General features: G+C 41.3%; 1 protein-coding gene across 1 annotated transcript in view; it reads right to left on the bottom strand.

Annotated features, from left to right (window-relative positions):
* Positions 1–17,743: 17,743 nt before the first annotated feature.
* Positions 17,744–22,375, bottom strand: part of ckbb (creatine kinase, brain b) — an 11,173-nt gene continuing 6,541 nt past the window's right edge. The window contains exons 4-8 of the mRNA XM_056294064.1: positions 21,114–21,246; positions 19,832–20,003; positions 18,908–19,031; positions 18,424–18,613; positions 17,744–18,249 (exon numbers count right to left, since the gene is read on the bottom strand). Coding sequence (XP_056150039.1) covers positions 18,071–18,249; positions 18,424–18,613; positions 18,908–19,031; positions 19,832–20,003; positions 21,114–21,246 — 798 coding nt within the window. The 3' untranslated portion in view covers positions 17,744–18,070. The remainder of the gene's footprint in view (positions 18,250–18,423; positions 18,614–18,907; positions 19,032–19,831; positions 20,004–21,113; positions 21,247–22,375) is intronic.

Below are 22,375 nucleotides of genomic sequence, written 5' to 3'. Positions count from 1 at the left end.
TGCCTCATCTCTGACTCTGTCTCCATGTCTGTCAGCCAATAGCACAGCTGCCTGTCTGCTGCTCCAACTCTGGACTGGTTGTCAAGGAGATTGTGTTCTGTGTGTATGTGTGTGTGTGTGGGGGGGCACTAACTCATTTACTTTGTTTTAATCATGTTATAATTACTAGTCATTTCATGATATTTACTAGTCACATGATATTTACTAGTCACATCATGATATTTACTAGTCACATGATATTTACTAGTCACATGATATACGTATACTAGCTATATACCAGTCACATCATGATATTTATTTATTTAGAATTGGTGTATTATGGTCAAATTTCTTAGATTTAGTTAGGAGTCGAGCTGCAGCATTCTGAACCATCTGAAGACTTTTAGTACTATAATGTGGTGGACCTGAAAACAGAACATTACGGTAATCAAGTCTGGATGAAACAAATGCACTTGTTAGAATCTGCATCAGAGCGAATTTTAGCTATGTGCTTATTAAAGGAAAGGCTGGGATCAAACGTAACACCCAAGATTTTTGGCTGCCACACTTTGTGAAACCACAGAGTTGTCGATTGTTATCGTTACTTGATCAAATTAGTGTCTGTGTCTAGCAGGACCAATGACCAGCATCTCGGTTTTATCTGAATTTAAAAGCAGAAAGTTAAGTGACATCCAGTTTTTCACAGTAACCAAGCAGGCCTCTAAGTTAGTGATTTGAGTATGATCATCAGCCCTTATAGGCACATACAGCTGAGTATCATCAGCATAGCAATGGAAATTTATTCCGTAACTGCGTATAATTTGGCCAAGAGGTGTAATGTAAAGAGAGAAAAGTAGAGGGCCAAGTACTGAGCCCTGAGGTACACCATATTTAACTTCAGAGAAGTTTGATGTAATATTACTATAGCAGACACAATGTGTTCTTCCAGATAAGTAGGACTTAAGCCAAGAGAGAGCTAAGCCAGAGACACCAAAATTACAATTTAATCTATCTAAAAGTATACAGTGATCAGTGGTGTCAACGGCTGCACTGAGGTCCAGTAGTAGAAGCACAGAAGTGGAATCGGAGTCGATCGCCAGTAGAAGATCATTCACCACTCTGGTCAGAGCAGTTTCAGTGGAGTGACAGGGCCTGAAAGCCGACTGAAAAGGTTCATATAGATGGTTTTCTTTTATATGGGTCGAAAGTTGTTGATACACAACTTTCTCTAGTACTTTAGAGAAGAATGGAAGATTAGAGACTGGCCGATAGTTATTAAGAGACCCTGGATCAAGGTGCGGTTTTTTAAGTAGAGGTTTAACCACAGCTGTCTTAAAAGTGCTGGGAACAATGCCAGCAGTAAGAGATAAATTAACGATGTCTAGCATTGTAGGTCCAAGAAAAGGCCAGAGGTCTTTAAAAAGTTTTGCTGGTAAGGGATCAAGTAGGCAAGCAGTTGGTTTAGAAGCTGACATGAACTTAGTCAAAGTATCAAGAGAGATAGTCTCAAAAGCTGTAATAACTGGAACTGCCAGTGACTCATTGTGTAGATATTAATTTAGTAAGACAGGATCTGCAGGAGTAGATGGACTTGAAGAACTAATTTTGTTTAAGATCTCCTCAACCTTATTGCAGAAAAAATCTAGAAATTCATGGGCTGTGAATGGTGAGCAGCTAATAGACGACTGTTTTTTAGTAAGTTTAGATACAGTGTCAAAGAGAAATCTGGGGTTATGTTAATTAATATTTATTAAGTGAGAGAGATACGATGTTTTTGCAGCAGATAAAGCACGCTTGTATTTCAATAAACACTCGTGCCACGATAGGTAAAAAACCACCAATTTTGATTTTCACCATTTACGTTCCAGTCTCCTGCAAGTCCGCTTAAGAGCACGTGTCTCATCATTAAACCAGGGTGTAGGCCTCTTTAGTCGCCTAGCTCTGGTAGTGAGAGGTGCAACTGAATCCAGGAGACTAGAGAGGGCCACAGTTAAGTCACTAGTGACATTTTCAACAGTCAGTTACCACAGTGAGAGGAGCCAAGACTTCAGGCAGCTGCTGGCCAAATGCAGCTACAGTGGAGGGACCAATGTGGCGAGTGGCAATGACATCTGTGCTGACATTAACTGGACAGGCCAATAATTCTTCAAGTTTGATGAGAAAATGATCAGACACAGCAGATGTGGTTGGCAAGACATTCAGATCAGAAACAGCTATTCCTTTAGATAAAACCAAATCAAGGGTGTTGGGTCAACTGTTGAACAAACGGAGTGAGAACAAAAGTATCAACAATTACTAGCCAAGCCCATACCTGCTCGATGATACTGATGATGGGTTGTCGGCTGAAAATCTGTTTTTCAACTTTTCAGAGTAGCACCTTTTTTGCCCTTCTGATCTCCTTTGTCAGTGTATTTCTGGTTTTGTTGTACCGGATCCTTTCTCCACTGCTGTAGGTTTCCTCTTTGGCCTGTTGAAGCTGCCTTAGTTTTGCTGTGAACCAGGGCTTATTGTTGTTTAAGGCACAGAAGGTGTTGGTGGGCACACATGTCCTGTCAAAAGCTGGTGTAAGATGTCACAGTGCCAGAAGTTCATCCAGGTCTGTAGATGCAGCCTCAAAAACACTCCAGTCCATACAGTCGAGGCAGCCCTGGAGCTCCAGTTTTGACTTATTGGTCCATTTCCTCACAGTTTTAACCACAGTGTATTATGTATTATATTATATTATATTATTCCTAGGGACAATTTAGTACGGCCAATTCATGTGACCTACATGTCTTTGGACTTTTGGAGGAAACCGGAGCACCTGGAGGAAACCCACTCAGACGTGGAGAACACGCAAACTCCACGCAGAGGACGACTCGAGATGACCCACGAAGGTTGGACTACCTTGGGGCTCAAACCCAGGACCTTATTGCTGTGAGATGACCGTGCTAACCACTGCGCCACCGTGCCTCCTTATATTATATTATATTATATTATATTATATTATATTATATCTACTCCCATATTTTCGTAATGTGTGTGTGTGTGTGTGGTGTTAGTGTGTGTGTGTGTGTGTGTGTGTGTGTGTGTGTGTGTGTGGTGTTAGTGTAGATAGCGGGACCGAAAACTAAAGGATTTATGATCCTAATTCTTTTTGGAGGTGGTAGGTATTGTCTCAGAGAGTAAGGGAAAAATCCCAGACAATTAAAATTACGCATAATTATGCATGCATATGCAAAATATGAATTTTTCTAAAAATGGCTAAAAACCACTTTACTCGGCATTTCAGATGATTCTGAGCATTTGGGGGGAGGGAGTTGGAGTGGGGGCGGTTAGCTGGCAGGGGGAAGAGGAGGGAGATTTAGACGGGTGGAGAACCACACCGCTACATTGTAGCGGGGTTCTTCTAGTTATATCATATTATCCAAACCGCTTATGCTGCTGTCAGGGTTATGGATGGGGGGGGGGGGTGCTGGAGTCTATCCCGGCAGTCACTGGGCGGCAGGCGGGGAGACACCCTGGACAGGCCGCCGGGCCACCGCAGGGCAGTTCTTTAGCTAGTCTTCTCAAGAGCCTAAAAACACCCTGAAGCTGAAGCTACAAATGTAACCTCCAATCTCAGTCCGTGGAAGATGCGGAGTGTGAAGGAGGAGCAGAATATGTCAGATGCCCACTGTACTCCCGCTGCCACCTCCTGCATCTAACACCCGGACTGCATCACTGCCCCCCCCCCCACCACTATCAGTATTGAATGGTCACCATTCTAACTTCATTATTTAGCGCTAATGAGGAGTTATCAGCTCATGTCAGATTGTAACTGACACCTAATGCTCCGCATTATTGCAGACTGCGTCTCGGGTTTGAGAAGGCCTCCTAAAACGGAGGGCGGGAACTGGGGAACACAAGTTCAATAAACACAAACTACTGTCAAACACAACACCAGGGCATCATGAAAACAAGCAGATAGCACGAATCCAAGAACCCACAGCCTTCATCACCTCCTCCTGTCCCCTTACCTTCATCACCTCCTCCTGTCCTCTGCCTTCATCGCCTCCTCCTGTCCCCTTGCCTTCATCACCTCCCCCTGTCCTCTGCCTTCATCACCTCCTCCTGTCCTCTGCCTTCATCACCTCCCCCTGTCCTCTGCCTTCATCACCTCCTCCTGTCCTCTGCCTTCATCACCTCCTCCTGTCCTCTGCCTTCATCATCTCCTCCTGTGCTCTGCCTTCATCACCTCCTCCTGTCCCCTTGCCTTCATCACCTCCTCCTGTCCTCTGCCTTCATCCCCTCCCCCTGTGCTCTGCCTTCATCACCTCCTCCTGTCCCCTTGCCTTCATCACCTCCTCCTTTCCTCTGCCTTCATCACCTCGCCTTGTCCTCTGCCTTCATCACATCCTCCTGTCCCCTTGCCTTCATCACCTCCTCCTGTTCTCTGCCTTTATCACCTCCCCCTGTGCTCTGCCTTCATCACATCCTCCTGTCCTCATCCTTCATCACATCCTCCTGTCCCCTTGCCTTCATCACCTCCTCCTGTCCCCTTGCCTTCATCACATCCTCCTGTCCCCTTGCCTTCATCACCTCCTCCTGTTCTCTGCCTTTATCACCTCCCCCTGTGCTCTGCCTTCATCACATCCTCCTGTCCTCATCCTTCATCACATCCTCCTGTCCCCTTGCCTTCATCACCTCCTCCTGTCCTCTGCCTTCATCACCACCTCCTGTCCCCTTGCCTTCATCACCTCCTCCTGTCCCCTTGCCTTCATCACCTCCTCCTGTCCCCTTGCCTTCATCACCTCCTCCTGTCCCCTTGCCTTCATCACATCCTCCTGTCCTAATCCTTCATCACATCCTCCTGTCCCCTTGCCTTCATCACCTCCCCCTGTCCCCTTGCCTTCATCACCTCCTCCTGTCCTCTGCCTTCATCACCTCCCCCTGTCCTCTGCCTTCAGTCGTCTTTCTACCAACAGCAAAGAGCCTCGTTCCAGCAGCTACATCTTCTGTGTCGGAGGTCAAAGCACCTCCCGTTTTCAGAGGAACCACGTCCGTCTCGCTCGGCTGCCCTGCGACGTTGCCCGCTGAGCCTGACTGACTCCATCGCAGCACAGCGAGGTAAGAAGACGCTTTTTCTTTCATTTCAGTTGAATTACAGATCCACTACACTCACCCCTGCACAGCAGCAGGCAGCAACTCCTGCGCACCTCCGCTGTTGAGGTTTGCATAAGAAAACAGGTGCTTATATCCGAGTCTGGCGCCCGTGCCGTTCACATTATCAAACATCGTCACCGTTTGTTTAGCAGGCCCACCTGAACCCCGAGTGAGGATGAGGGGTTAACGCTTGATCGCGGTACGCTGGTACAGCCCGCGTCTTGTGGCTCAGAGACATTGGAGACATGTCTGTGATGGAACAGCTGGGCAGTGGCCTCATGTGCATGCAGATGTGATCTTCCTCAGATGCCCTGCCCGGCCAGCACAGCGGCACGCCGCAAGTCCGCTACGTATGAATGAGGAAGCACGCGATGATGGATTTAACTTCCACTTAGCTGATCTACCTTCCAAATGAGCATCGTTGTCTCTGCGGCGACGTCTCCGCGCCCCGAGCCACTTAGCACGTCCCACCGACCTGATACTAATCAATATATCAATGCCTTGGTGGTGGTTATAGCTATCATATCATATCATATCATATCATATCATACCATGTCATATCATGTCATATCATATCATACCATGTCATACCATGTCATATCATGTCATATCATATCATATCATGTCATATCATATCATATCATATCATATCATGTCATATCATATCATATCATACCATGTCATATCATATCATATCATATCATACCATGTCATATCATGTCATATATCATATCATGTCATATCATGTACAATATCATATATCATATCATGTACAATATCATATCATGTCATATCATGTACAATATCATATATCATATCATGTCATGTCATACCATATCATGTCATATCATATCATATCATATCATGTACAATATCATGTCATATCATATCATGTCATATCATGTCATATCATGTCATATCATGTCATACCATGTCATATCATGTCATATCATGTCATATCATGTCATATCATATCATACCATGTCATATCATATCATATCATATCATGTACAATATCATGTCATATCATATCATGTCATATCATGTCATATCATGTCATATCATATCATACCATGTCATATCATGTCATATCATGTCATATCATATCATACCATGTCATATCATATCATATCATATCATACCATGTCATATCATGTCATATCATGTCATATCATACCATGTCATATCATGTCATATCATGTCATATCATATCATACCATGTCATATCATATCATATCATACCATGTCATATCATGTCATATCATATCATACCATGTCATATCATATCATATCATATCATACCATGTCATACCATGTCATATATCATATCATGTCATATCATGTACAATATCATATCATGTCATATCATGTACAATATCATATATCATATCATGTCATGTCATACCATATCATGTCATATCATATCATATCATATCATATCATATCATATCATGTACAATATCATGTCATATCATATCATGTCATATCATATCATGTACAATATCATATCCTTTCATGTCATATCATGTACAATATCATCATGTCATGTCATATCATATCATATCATGTCATATATCATATCATATCATATCATGTCATATCATATCATGTCATATCATATCATATCATGTGATATCATATCATGTCATATCATATCATGTACAATATCATATCCTTTCATGTCATATCATGTACAATATCATCATGTCATGTCATATCATGTCATATCATGTCATATCATATCATACCATGTCATATCATATAATATCATATCATATCATACCATGTCATATCATATCATATCATATCATACCATGTCATATCATGTCATATCATGTCATATCATATCATACCATGTCATATCATATCATATCATACCATGTCATATCATGTCATATATCATATCATGTCATATCATGTACAATATCATATCATGTCATATCATGTACAATATCATATATCATATCATGTCATGTCATACCATATCATGTCATATCATATCATATCATATCATACCATGTCATATCATGTCATATCATGTCATATCATATCATACCATGTCATATCATATCATATCATATCATACCATGTCATATCATGTCATATCATGTCATATCATATCATACCATGTCATATCATATCATATCATATCATATCATGTCATATCATGTCATATCATATCATACCATGTCATATCATGTCATATCATGTCATATCATGTCATATCATATCATACCATGTCATATCATGTCATATCATATCATACCATGTCATATCATGTCATATCATGTCATATCATATCATACCATGTCATATCATGTCATATCATGTCATATCATGTCATATCATATCATACCATGTCATATCATATCATATCATATCATATCATATCATATCATACCATGTCATATCATGTCATATATCATATCATGTCATATCATGTACAATATCATATCATGTCATATCATGTACAATATCATATATCATATCATGTCATGTCATACCATATCATGTCATATCATATCATATCATGTACAATATCATGTCATATCATATCATGTCATATCATATCATGTACAATATCATATCCTTTCATGTCATATCATGTACAATATCATCATGTCATGTCATATCATATCATATCATGTCATATCATATCATATCATATTATATCATGTCATATCATATCATGTCATATCATATCATATCATATCATATCATGTGATATCATATCATGTCATATCATATCATGTACAATATCATATCCTTTCATGTCATATCATGTACAATATCATCATGTCATGTCATATCATGTCATATCATGTCATATCATATCATATCATGTCATATCATATCATATCATATCATATCATGTCATATCATATCATGTCATGTCATATCATATCATATCATATCATGTGATATCATATCATGTCATATCATATCATGTACAATATCATATCCTTTCATGTCATATCATGTACAATATCATCATGTCATGTCATATCATGTCATATCATGTCATATTATATCATGTTATATCATATCATGTCATATCATATCATATCATATTATACCATGTCATATCATATCATATCATATCATGTCATCTCATGTCATATCATGTCATATCATATCATATCATGTCATATCATGTACAATATCATATCATGTCATATCATGTACAATATCATATCACGTCATATCATGTACAATATCATATCATGTCATATCATATCGTCATATCATATCATGTACAATATCATGTCATATCATATCATGTCATATCATGTACAATATCATATCATGTCATATTATATCATATCATATCATGTCATGTAATGTCATGTCATATCATATCATGTACAATATCATATCATGTCATATCATATCATGTCATGTCATATCATATCATATCATATCATGTCATATCATGTAATGTAATGTAATGTACAAACCCCAACTCCAGTGAAGTTGGGACGTTGTGTAAAAGGTGAATAAAAACAGAACACAATGATTTGCAAATCCTTTTCCACCTATATTCAACTGAATACACTACAAAGACAAGATATTTAATGTTCAAACTGATCAACTTTATTGTTCTTTGCAAATATTCCCTCATTTTGAATTTGATGCCTGCACCACGTTCCAAAGAAGCTGGGGCAGGGGCAACAAAAGACTGGGAAAGTTGAGGAATGCTCAAAAACCACCTGTCTGGAACATTCCACAGGTGAACAGATTAACTGGAAACAGGTGAGTGTCATGATTGGGTATAAAAGGAGCCTCCCCGAAGAAAGGCTCAGTCGTTCACAAGCAAGGATGGAGCGAGGTTCACCACTTTGTGAACAACTGTGTGAGCAAATAGTCCAACAGTTTAAGAACAACGTTCCTCAACGTACAGCTGCAAGGAATTTAGGGATTTCATCATCTCCAGTCCATAATATCATCACAAGATTCAGAGAATCCCGAGAAATCTCTGCACGTCAGCGGCAAGGCCCAAAACCAACATTGAATGCCCGTGACCTTCGACCCCTCAGGCGGCACTGCATTAAAAACCCACATCATTGTGTAAAGGATATGACCACGTGGGCTCAGGAGCACTTGGGAAAACCATGGTCAGTTAACACAGTTGGTCGCTACATCTACAAGTGCAAGTTAAAACTCTACCATGCAAAGCCAAAGCCAGATATCAACACCACCCAGAAACACCGCCCGCCGGCTTCTCTGGGCCGACCTCATCTGAGATGGACTGACGCAAAGTGGACAAGTGTGCTGTGGTCTGACGAGTCCACATTTCACATTGTTTTTGGAAATCATGGACGTGGTGTCCTCCGGGCTAAAGAGGAAAAGGACCATCCAGATTGTTATCAGCCCAGAGTCCAGAAGCCAGCATCTGTGATGGTATGGGGGGGGTGTTACTGCCCCATGGCATCATGGGTAACTTGCACACCTGTGAAGGCACCATTAATGCTGAAAGGTCCATACAGGTTTTGGAGCAACATGTGCTGCCATCCAAGCGACGTCTTTTTCAGGGACGTCCCTGCTTATTTCAGCAAGACAATGCCAAGCCACATTCTGCAGGTGGTCCACCAGCGGGGCTTCGTAGTAAAAGAGTGCGGGTACTGGACCGGCCTGCCTGCAGTCCAGACCTGTCTCCCATTGAACATGTGTGGCGCATTATGAAGCGCACAATACGACAACGGAGACCCCGGACTGTTGAGCAACTGAAGTCGTACATCAAGCAGGAATGGGGAAGGATTCCACCTACAAAGCTTCAACAAGTAGTGTCCTCAGTTCCCAGACGCTTATTGAGTGTTGTTAAAAGGAAAGGTGGTGTAACACAGTGGTGAACATGCCCCTGTCCCAGCTTCTTTGGGACGTGTTGCAGGCATCACATTCACAATGAGGGAATATTTGCAAAAAAACAATAAAGTTGATCAGTGTGAACATTAGATATCTTGTCTTTGTAGTGTGTTCAACTGAATAGAGGTGGAAAAGGATTTTCACATCATTGTATTCTGTTTTTATTCACGTTTCACACAACGTCCCAACTTCACTGGAGTTGGGGTTTGTAATATAATATAATGTAATATAAGATCATACATCATATCATATATGTGGGGTACTTGGGATTTAGTAGCCCCCCATCTATTTTTTATTTTATATACTTACCTTCTATTTTCTATACTTACCTTCATTGACCACTCACTACTAGTAAAGAGGAGAATTGTCTGCTGTGTTGTTGTGATAGCCGGTTCTCGCCACAGGAGGGCACTGCAGGTTAATTGCTTCTGGCCTGTGTGACGTAGTGCTGGCTCTCGCGGTGCACTCTGGGGCATTCGGGTAGAATCGTCAGATGAGTGTTGCCGTTGATATAGTGAGCCATGCTCTGAAAACGTGTCCTCTGTAATGTCTATTTGACAGGTAAGCAGACTAGTTAGACATATGGAATTAGGATGGTGATTAAATATGATGTGTAGGTGGGATATGGATGCCTATTAGAAATACCCACGAAGGGACTTTCATATTTATTTTGATAACGTCATATCACTGGCTAACGTTAGCTAGATTGCTAGCGAGTTGCTAACGTTAGCATAGCCATAGCTCCCGCGGTCTGAACCCTTTACTATGTTTAGTGTCTCCACACTGTGTAAATATGAAGGTAGGCCTATGTGTGTTGCTATTTTGATCCCCCCATGGTCCGTAACGTTATATACTGTTTAGCTTTGCTAGCTGTAGGCTAGACTAATGTGAATTTATAGATGAGTGTTGCCGTTCGTATAGTGAGCCATGCTCTGAAAACGTGTCCTCTGTAATGTCTATTTGACAGATGGAGTAAAACAACAAAAACACCAGCCCTTGTAAGTGTCATTCTTATCAAGTGTGCTACATATATAATATAATGTAATATAATATAAGATCATACATCATATCATATCAGATATAATATAATGTAATATAATGTAATATAAAATCATACCTCATATCATATATAATATAATGTAATATAATGTAATATAAGATCATACCTCATATCATATATAATATAATGTAATATAATATAAGATCATACATCATTTATAATATAATGTAATATAATGTAATATAATATAATATAAGATCATACATCATATCATATATAATATAATGTAATATAATATAATATAAGATCATACCTCATATATAATATAATATAATGTAATATAATATAAGATCATACATCATATATAATATAATGTAATATAATGTAATATAATATAATATAAGATCATACATCATATCATATATAATATAATGTAATATAATATAATATAATATCATACATCATATATAATATAATGTAATATAATGTAATATAAGATCATACATCATATCATATATAATATAATATAATATAATATTGTAACGTGCATGGATAAGTAGACACGTTAGCCTTGTGGGAGACGACATGGGTTCGCGTCCCGGATGCAGCGTCCCAAGCTGCCCCCTGAATTCGCTACAATATAATGTAATGTAATGTTATATTACATTACATTATAATATGTTATGTCATGCTATTAACCCAGCCACTGAGGATGCACAAGCCAGTGCATTCTTCATGCCGGTCCCTAGCCCGGACAAATGGGGAGGGTTGTGTCAGGAAGGGCATCCGGCGTAAAATCTTTGCCAAATCAAATATGCGGATGATAAATAAGACTTACATACCGGATCGGTCGAGGCCCGGGTTACCAACGACCGCCACCGGTACTGTTAACCAGCAGGGTGTCGATGGAAACTATGCTACTGTTGGGCGAAGGAGAAGGAGGGGGGGAAGGCATGTCCAGAGGCAGCTAGAGAGGAGGAAGGGTTGGCGTGTGGAGGTGAGAGTCGGAACTTTGAATGTTGGCACTATGACTGGTAAAGGGAGAGAGCTGGCTGACATGATGGAAAGAAGAAAGGTAGGTATACTGTGTGTCCAAGAGACCAGGTGGAAGGGGAGTAAGGCCAGGAGTATCGGAGGTGGGTTCAAACTCTTCTACCATGGTGTGAAGGGGAGGAGTAATGGGGTAGGGGTAATTCTGAAGGAAGAGTATGTCAAGAGCGTGCTGGAGGTGAAGAGAGTGTCAGACAGAGTGATGAGTATGAAGCTGGAAATTGAAGGTTTATTGCTGAATGTTATCAGTGCATATGCCCCGCAAGTTGGGTGTGAGATGGAAGAGAAAGAAGAATTCTGGAGTGAGTTGGACGACATGGTGGAGAGGGTACCCAAGGAGGAGAGAGTGGTGATTGGAGTGGACTTCAGTGGACATGTTGGTGAAGGGAACAGAGGTGATGAGGAGGTGATGGGAAGGTATGGAGTCAAGAAGAGAAATGTGGAAGGACAGATGGTGGTCGATTTTGCGAAAAGGATGGAAATGGCTGTGGTGAATACATATTTCAAGAAGAGGGAGGAACACAGGGTGACGTACAAGAGGGGAGGAAAGTGCACACAGGTGGACTATATCTTATGTAGAAGGCGCCATCTAAAAGGGATTGGAGACTGCAAGGTGGTGACAGGGGAGAACGTAGCTAGGCAGCATCGGATGGTGGTCTGTAGGATGACTTTGGAGACCAAGAAGAGGAAGCGAGTGAAGACACAGCCGAAGATCAAATGGTGGGAGTTGAAGAAGGAAGACTGTTGTGTGGAGTTCAGGCAGGAGTTAAGACAGGCACTGGGTGGTAGTGAAGAGTTGCCAGATGGCTGGAAAACCACTGCAGAAATAGTGAGGGAGACAGCTAGGAAGGTACTTGGTGTGTCATCAGGACAGAGGAAGGAAGACAAGGAGACTTGGTGGTGGAATGAGGAAGTACAGCAAAGTATACAGAGGAAGAGGTTGGCAAAGAAGAAGTGGGATAGTCAGAGAGATGAAGAATGTAGACAGGAGTACAAGGAGATGCAGTGTAAAGACAAGAGAGGTGGCGAAGGCAAAGGAAAAGGCGTACGGTGAGTTGTATGAGAGGTTAGACACTAAGGAAGGAGAAAAGGACTTGTACTTATTGGCTAGACAGAGAGACCGAGCTGCAAAGGATGTGCAGCAAGTTAGGGCGATCAAGGAGAGAGATGGAAATGTGCTGACAAGCGAGGAGAGTGTGCTGAGAAGGTGGAAGGAGTATTTGAGGTGCTGATGAATGAAGAAAATGAGAGAGAGAGAAGGTTGGATGATGTAGGGATAGTGAATCAGGAAGTTCAGTGGATTAACAAGGAGGAAGTGAGGGCAGCTATGAAGAGGATGAAGAGTGGAAAGGCAGTTGGTCCTGGTGACATACCTGTGGAGGCATGGAGGTGTTTAGGAGAGATGGCAGTGGAGTTTTTAACTAGATTGTTTAACACAATCCTGGAAAGTGAGAGGATGCCTGAGGAGTGGAGAAGAAGCATACTGGTACCGATCTTCAAGAACAAGGGCGATGTGCAGAACTGTAACAACTACAGAGGTATAAAGTTGATCAGCCACAGCATGAAGATTTGGGAAAGAGTAATAGAAGCTAGGTTAAGAGGAGGAGAGGTGATGATCAGCAGCAGCAGTGTGGTTTCATGCCAGGAAAGAGCACCACAGATGTGATGTCTGCTTTGAGAATGTTGATGGAGAAGTATAGAGGAGGCCAGAAGGAGTTACATTGTGTCTTTGTAGATTTAGAGAAAGCTTATGACAGAGTGCCGAGAGAGGAGGTGTGGTATTGTATGAGGAAGTCAGGAGTTGCAGAGAAGTATGTAGGAGTGGTGCAGGATACGTATGAGGGAAGTGTGACAGTGGTGAGGTGGGTGGTTGGAATGACAGATGGGTTCAAGGTGGAGGTGGGATTACATCAAGGATCGGCTCTGAGCCCTTTCTTGTTTGCAATGGTGATGGACAGGTTGACGGACAAGATCAGGCAGGAGTCTCCATGGACTATGATGTTTGCAGATGACATTGTGATCTGTAGCGAGAGTAGGGTGCAGGTGGAGGAGAGCCTGGAGAGGTGGAGGTATGCACTGGAGAGAAGAGGAATGAAAGTCAGTAGGAGCAAGACGGAATACCTATGCGTGAATGAGAGAGAGGACAGTGGAATGGTCAGGATGCAAGGAGTGGAGGTGACAAAGGCATTTGAGTTTAAATACTTGGGGTCAACTGTCCAAAGTAACGGGGAGTGCAGTAGAGAGGTGAAAAAGAGAGTGCAGGCAGGGTGGAGTGGGTGGAGAAGAGTGTCAGGAGTGATGTGTGACAGAAGGGTACCAGCAAGAGTTAAAGGGAAGGTTTACAAGATGGTTGTGAGACCAGCTATGTTGTATGGTTTGGAGACAGTGGCACTGATGAAAAGACAGGAGGTGGAGCTGGAGGTGGTGGAGGTGAAGATGATAAGATTTTCATTGGGAGTGACGAAGAAGGACAGGATTAGGAACAATTATATTAGAGGGACAGCTCAGGTTGGACGGTTTGGAGACAAAGCAAGAGAGACAAGATGGAGATGGTTTGGACATGTGTGGAGGAGAGATGCTGGGTATATTGGGAGAAGGATGTTGAATATGGAGCTGTCAGGGGAGAGGAGGAGAAGAGGAAGGCCAAAGAGGAGGTTTATGGATGTGGTGAGGGAGGACATGCAGGTGGCTGGTGTGACAGAGGAAGATGCAGAGGACAGGAAGAGATGGAAACGGATGATCTGCTGTGGCGCCCCCTAACGGGAGCAGCCGAAAGTAGTAGTAGTAGTAGATGTTATGTTATGCTATGCTATGTTATATTATGTTATACTATATTATGCTATGCTATGTTATATTATGTTATACTATATTATGTTATGTTATGCTACGCTATGTTATATTATGTTATACTATATTATGTTATGCTATGTTATGCTATGCTATGTTATATTATGTTATACTATATTATGTTATGCTATGTTATATTATGTTATACTATACTATGTTATGCTATGTTATGCTATGCTATGTTATATTATGTTATACTATATTATGTTATGCTATGTTATATTATGTTATGCTATACTATGTTATGCTATGTTATGCTATGCTGTTATATTATGTTATGCTATTTTATGCTATGCTATGTTATATTATGTTATACTATATTATGTTATGCTATGTTATATTATGTTATGCTATACTATGTTATGCTATGCTATGTTATATTATGTTATGCTATGTTATGCTATGCTATGTTATATTATGTTATACTATATTATGTTATGCTATGTTATATCATATTATACTATATTATGTTATGCTATGTTATGTTATATTATGTTATACTATATTATGTTATGCTATGTTATATTATGTTATACTATATTATGTTATGTTATGTTATATTGTTATACTATATTATGTTATGTTATGTTATATCATGTTATACTATATTATGTTATGCTATGCTATGTTATATTATGTTATACTATATTATGTTATGCTATGTTATATTATGTTATATTATACTATGTTATGCTATGTTATGCTATGCTATGTTATATTATGTTATGCTATGTTATGCTATGCTATGTTATATTATGTTATACTATATTATGTTATGCTATGTTATATCATGTTATACTATATTATGTTATGTTATGTTATATTATGTTATACTATATTATGTTATGCTATGTTATATTATGTTATACTTATTATGTTATGCTATGTTATATTGTTATACTATATTATGTTATGTTATGCTATGTTATGCTATGCTGTTATGTTATGTTATACTATATTATGTTATGCTATGCTATGTTATATTATGTTATACTATATTATGTTATGCTATGTTATATTATGTTATACCATATTATGGTATGCTATGTTATATTATGTTATACTATATTATGTTATGCTATGCTATGTTATATTATGTTATAGTATATTATGTTATGCTATGTTATACTATATTATGTTATACTATATTATGTTATGTTATGCTACGCTATGTTATATTATGTTATACTATATTATGCTACGCTATGTTATATTATGTTATACTATATTATGTTATGCTATGTTATGCTATGCTATGTTATATTATGTTATACTATATTATGTTATGCTATGTTATATTATGTTATACTATACTATGTTATGCTATGTTATGCTATGCTATGTTATATTATGTTATACTATATTATGTTATGCTATGTTATATTATGTTATGCTATACTATGTTATGCTATGCTATGTTATATTATGTTATGCTATGTTATGTTATGCTACTTTATATCATATTATACTATATTATGTTATGCTATGTTATGTTATATTATGTTATACTATATTATGTTATGCTATGTTATATTATGTTATACTATATTATGTTATGCTATGTTATATTGTTATACTATATTATGTTATGTTATGTTATATCATGTTATACTATATTATGTTATGCTATGCTATGTTATATTATGTTATACTATATTATGTTATGCTATGTTATATTATGTTATACTATACTATGTTATGCTATGTTATGCTATGCTATGTTATATTATGTTATGCTATGTTATGCTATGCTATGTTATATTATGTTATACTATATTATGTTATGCTATGTTATATCATGTTATACTATATTATGTTATGTTATGTTATATTATGTTATACTATATTATGTTATGCTATGTTATATTATGTTATACTATATTATGTTATGCTATGTTATATTGTTATACTATATTATGTTATGCTATGTTATGCTATGCTGTTATGTTATACTATATTATGTTATGCTATGTTATATTATGTTATACTATATTATGTTATGCTATGTTATATTATGTTATAGTATATTATGTTATGCTATGTTATATTATGTTATAGTATATTATGTTATGCTATGTTATATTATGTTATACTATATTATGTTATACTATGCTATGTTATATTATGTTATACTATATTATGTTATGCTATGTTATGTTATGCTATATTATATTATAATATGTTATGTTATGCTATATTATATTATAATATATTATGTTATGTTATACTATATTATGTTATGCTATGTTATGTTATATTATATTATGTTATGCTATATTATATTATAATATATTATGTTATGTTATGCTATATTATATTATGTTATGTTATGCTATGTTATATTATAATATATTGTTAGGTTATATCATATCATATCATATCATATCATATCATATTATATTATATTATAATGTCCCTGATGATAGAATCACCCATAATCAGAAGAGAAGGTGGCTGTGGCATGAGTGCAATAGAAGAGTGCACCCAGCCATCATACACCGGCGGATGGGGATTAGGAATGATGTGTGGTTGGAGTTTGAACTAGAAACACCTGGTGATCTTATTCAGCTTTCTGTTCTTCTCATAAGAACCAAAGAGGGAGAAAAACAACCCCTCAAGTCTGTGTTCAGAGCCTCAGCCGATATTCGAGTCAGGACTAAAACCGTCAGTTTAGTTCCTCTGTAGACCCATTCATCTTCAGGTTGTTCAAACACCCATGCACAGCAGCAGAATATATCTATTGTCTTTACTGTTAGTATAATACTGAAGCAATCAGTCATACTGTAAACTAGAGTTTAATTTCTCATGCCATAGATTTCAGACCAAACATCCCAAATAGCTTTATTTTGAATTTGAGCACTCCAAGGTTGGTTTCTTTAAAGACAATACAGAAATTTCTGATGATCAGCTGATTTGTGGGAGGTCCTTCTAATGCCCCCCCACCAAAAAAAATCCCTGATGAAAACACAAGTGGAATCCATGGGCCAAAGAGATTTTATTTCAGGTGTTAAGATTCATCCAACATTTTCTGCAACAGGAAATAAAAAGTCCATAACACATGTTGGAAGACTGGTCTAACTGATGCCGCCGACACTGAGCGGACTGCAGCTTCCTGGATGAAGTTAAGATTACTGGTTTTCTGATACAGGGGCGTGGGGGGTAGTGAAGGAGAGGAGTCAGAAAGGTCAAGAGGTCAAAAGTGACAGTTCACTTCTGCTCGGGCATCATGTCATCGATGTCCTGGCCGGCCTCCAGGCGTTTTTCCATGTCCACCAGCAGCTTGACCCCATCCACCACCATCTGGACCAGCTCCACCTCGGAGAAACCCAGCCGGTCGGCGTTGGAGATGTCAAAGACTCCACCAACAGCTGCTGTGTCTACACCACCTGGGGGTCAGAGGTCAAGATGGCATCAGTCAGGTGTTTGATGCTCATTACTGGACATACAAGCAGGACTCCTGTGAAAAGCTGTCAGGTTGAAGTGCACAGGAAGGTGTTGACAGAGGTAGGAGCTGTGGGGGTGTATTTTGAACCTCAGAACCGGCAGGTATTTCTATCTACCTGTTCCACGCTTCTGCAGCCTCAGTCGCTTCAGGATCTCGCCAAACTTTTCATGCTTGCTGAGATTGGGCAGTTTGACATGCACGCCCCCACGTAGCCCTGTCCCCAGGTTAGACGGACAGGTCAGGACGTAGCCCAGGTGTTCGTTCCACATAAACTCATGTCCTCTTTCCTTGAAGAGGGCCTCGATCTGGACAGAAGGAGAGGAGAGAGAGAGAGAGAGAGAGAGAGAGAGAGAGAGAGAGAGAGAGAGAGAGAGAGAGAGAGAGAGAGAGAGAGAGAGAGAGCTTACTGGAAGGTAAAGTCTACCAGTTATATACAGGAAGTTCAATTTGGGGTTCCTGTGAAAAAATACTTCTGAGCTTGAAGTCAAGTGACCGAGGTCAAACTTGGTACTGGACCGTGGACTGTTTTGAGCCTTTATCTCAAGTAGTTAAGGAAAGAAATGAACTGAAGGCTCAGCTGAAGATGTGTAAACATCTACCTTTGTGAGACCTGTGCAGAATCGGTTGAAGACCTCCTTCATGTTTCCTCCTTTCTGCATGGAGATGACACGCAGGTGGTCCTCCTCATTGACCCACACCAGGAAGGTTTTGTTGTCATTGTGCCTGTGAAGGACGATGAGTCATAGATGGAGGGTAGACAGACAGTGACCTTGATATAGTCTATGTTAACGTCTCTTTCCATGGGTGAGTCCCAATATTCTGCTGTGTACTACAAACTAATAGAATATACTGCATACTACCAGTACTACATACTGTTTAGCACTTACTATCCATCAAAGCACATTTAGTTTGCATCGTAAATCTGTCAACTATCCTCAGTCAACCAGCAGATGTGACGGAAAGTGGACACGGCTTGCACAACCTATATCTCCATGGTAACCACGCAAAACACCCTTTTCTGCTGGAATAGAGTCGAGTTGATCATATGAGGTTGTTAGGGGAGAACAGTAAACATCCTGGCTGGGTATGTCGGGAGAGGATGCTGAACATGGAGCTGCCAGGGAAGAGGAGAAGAGGAGGTTTATGGAGGTGGGGAGGGAGGACATGCAGGTGGCTGGTGTGACAGAGGAAGATGCAGAGGACAGGAAGAGATGGAAACGGATGGTCCTTTCTGGCGCCCCCTAACGGGAGCAGCCGAAAGTAGTAGTAGCAGTAGTAGCAGTAGTAGGAGGAGGTGGTACACATCCTGGCATTTTGAATATGCCATGTTTTCCATACAATAAACATCTCAATGGCGTATAATAAGATGGGTATCGTGTAGTATGTACTACGGCCACCACACGGTTACGTAAGCACACAGCCCAGGCGTCTCTCACAACAAGGAGACACCAACAGCCTCTCTATCAACGAACCTCCACCTTGTGATACGCGTCCTTCCAGCCGCGGTCTGCAGCTCTACTCACCAGATTCCGCGGCCGTCGGGCCAGTCGCGGGCCATGCCAGAGGCCAGCAGCAGCGGGGACACTGGTTTGTCAAACAGGAAGTGGTCATCGATTAGCTGCTGCTGCTCCTCCTCTGTCATATTCTTCAGGGCGTAGTACGTCCCCTTCAGATCTCCATCCAGAACATCCAGACCTGGCACAGAACCACGGCACCAGTTCAAATCGGCATCACATAGAATTGTTACTATTACTTCATTCTGCAGGGATTGTGGACGTCATGAGTCAGCATTACAACCTGAAGAGGTCAAGGGTCATTCAAAGCCACGGCAGCCAGACGAAAGGAACAAATGTCCTGCAAATCTACAGATGAGTGGATGAAATTACATTTCCCGAAGCTGTTTGGATTCGATGATAACAAGCACCTAAAAATGAAATGGTCTTCCTCCTGCTGGAGCAAAGAGCCCCATCACGTTTAAAAGCTAGCCTGCAGTTCGTCTTGTCAGCTGAAGGGGGCAGCAAAGCCAAGCCCGACCACTCAGCTGGTCTCAGATCAAACCCAAAGCTTTTTCAACTCAATCCTTGATGTCATGAGGTCTTGGTATATTTCTACCACAACTGCAGTGGGTTATCAGGTGCTCCGTAGGAGGGCTCGGGTCTGTGTTCAGAGGCACATGAAGGTTTGGCCCACTGATCAGTTCTGACAAGTCCAGCAGGGAGGCTCCCACATCCACACCAAACCCACATGCACAAAGCACAGCGTTGCTTTTGGGGGCAGATGGCCTGAAACCCCCCAATGCCCTCCACCCATTATCTGAGCCGCTTAGCCTGCTCTCAGGGTCGTGAGGACGCTGCAGCCTGTCCCACCCTGACAGGCCGTCACAGGGCCCCCACCCACCCCACACCCCACACACACACCTAGGGACAATTTAGGACAGCCAGTCCACCTGACCTACAGGTCTTTGGACTGTGGGAGGAAACCGGAGCACCCAAAGGAAACCCACGCAGACACGGGGAGAACATGCAAAGTCCACACAGAGGACGATCCGGGACGACCCCCTAGGTTGGACTACCCCGGGCTCGAATCCAGGACATTCTTGCTGTGAGGTGACCGCGCTAACCACTGCGCCACCGTGCCGCCCTCCCCCCAGTGACGTTTCTCAAATCAGCTCTTCAACACAGAAAAGCAATTGACATGTAGTACCACTTTATACCAGCAGGAGTCAGCATCCATCCATACTTCACTCATGTATGCATGCAGGCTGGGCGGAGGCCCGGCACTTAGGGTGGAGGCTGGGCTACTTACTTTCGAGTGCGAGGGTCTCGATGGCGCGTCTCTCCCCACGGCTGCAGTGTGGTGGGAGGCAGAACCCACGGATGCTCCTTCCAGTCCGGACTCTGGAGCTTATGACGTAGTTCGGATCCAGGTCATCCCCACCCTGATGCACACAGGCCGCCAGAGACACGTGTGCAACAGATCAGTTATGTACTGTGCTCCTCGTGTAACACGGACGGGTAGGAAGTGACATGGAGGGGTAGGATGTAACACAGAGGGGTAGGATGTAACATGGAGGGGTGGGATGTAGCATGGAGGGGTAGGATGTAACATGGAGGGGTAGGATGTAACATGGAGGGGTAGGATGTAACACAGAGGGGTAGGATGTAACATGGAGGGGTGGGATGTAACATGGAGGGGTAGGATGTAACACGGAGGGGTGGGATGTAACATGGAGGGGTGGGATGTAGCATGGAGGGGTGGGATGTAGCATGGAGGGGTAGGAAGTGACATGGAGGGGTAGGATGTAACACGTAGGGGTAGGATGTAACATGGAGGGGTAGGATGTAACACGGAGGGGTAGGATGTAACACGGAGGGGTGGGATGTAACACGTAGGGGTAGGATGTAACATGGAGGGGTAGGATGTAACACGGAGGGGTAGGATGTAACACGTAGGGGTAGGATGTAACATGGAGGGGTAGGCTGTAACATGGAGGGGTAGGATGTAACACGGAGGGGTAGGATGTAACATGGAGGGGTAGGATTAACATGGAGGGGTAGGATGTAACACGGAGGGGTGGGATGTAACACAGAGGGGTAGGATGTAACATGGAGGGGTAGGATGTAACATGGAGGGGTAGGATGTAACACGGAGGGGTAGGATGTAACATGGAGGGGTAGGATGTAACACAGAGGGGTAGGCTGTAACATGGAGGGGTAGGATGTAACATGGAGGGGTGGGATGTAACATGGAGGGGTAGGATGTAACACGGAGGGGTGGGATGTAACATGGAGGGGTGGGATGTAGCATGGAGGGGTAGGATGTAACACGGAGGGGTAGGATGTAACATGGAGGGGTAGGATGTAACATGGAGGGGTAGGAAGTGACATGGAGGGGTAGGATGTAACATGGAGGGGTAGGATGTAACACAGAGGGGTAGGATGTAACATGGAGGGGTAGGATGTAACACAGAGGGGTAGGATGTAACATGGAGGGGTGGGATGTAACATGGAGGGGTAGGATGTAACATGGAGGGGTAGGCTGTAACATGGAGGGGTAGGATGTAACAC

The sequence above is a fragment of the Lampris incognitus genome, chromosome 15 (genome assembly GCF_029633865.1).
Source record: "Lampris incognitus isolate fLamInc1 chromosome 15, fLamInc1.hap2, whole genome shotgun sequence".
In the NCBI taxonomy this organism is placed as follows: Eukaryota; Metazoa; Chordata; class Actinopteri; order Lampriformes; family Lampridae; genus Lampris; species Lampris incognitus.
Note: the sequence above shows the minus strand (reverse complement) of the source record. Positions and strands in the feature narration are given on the sequence as shown.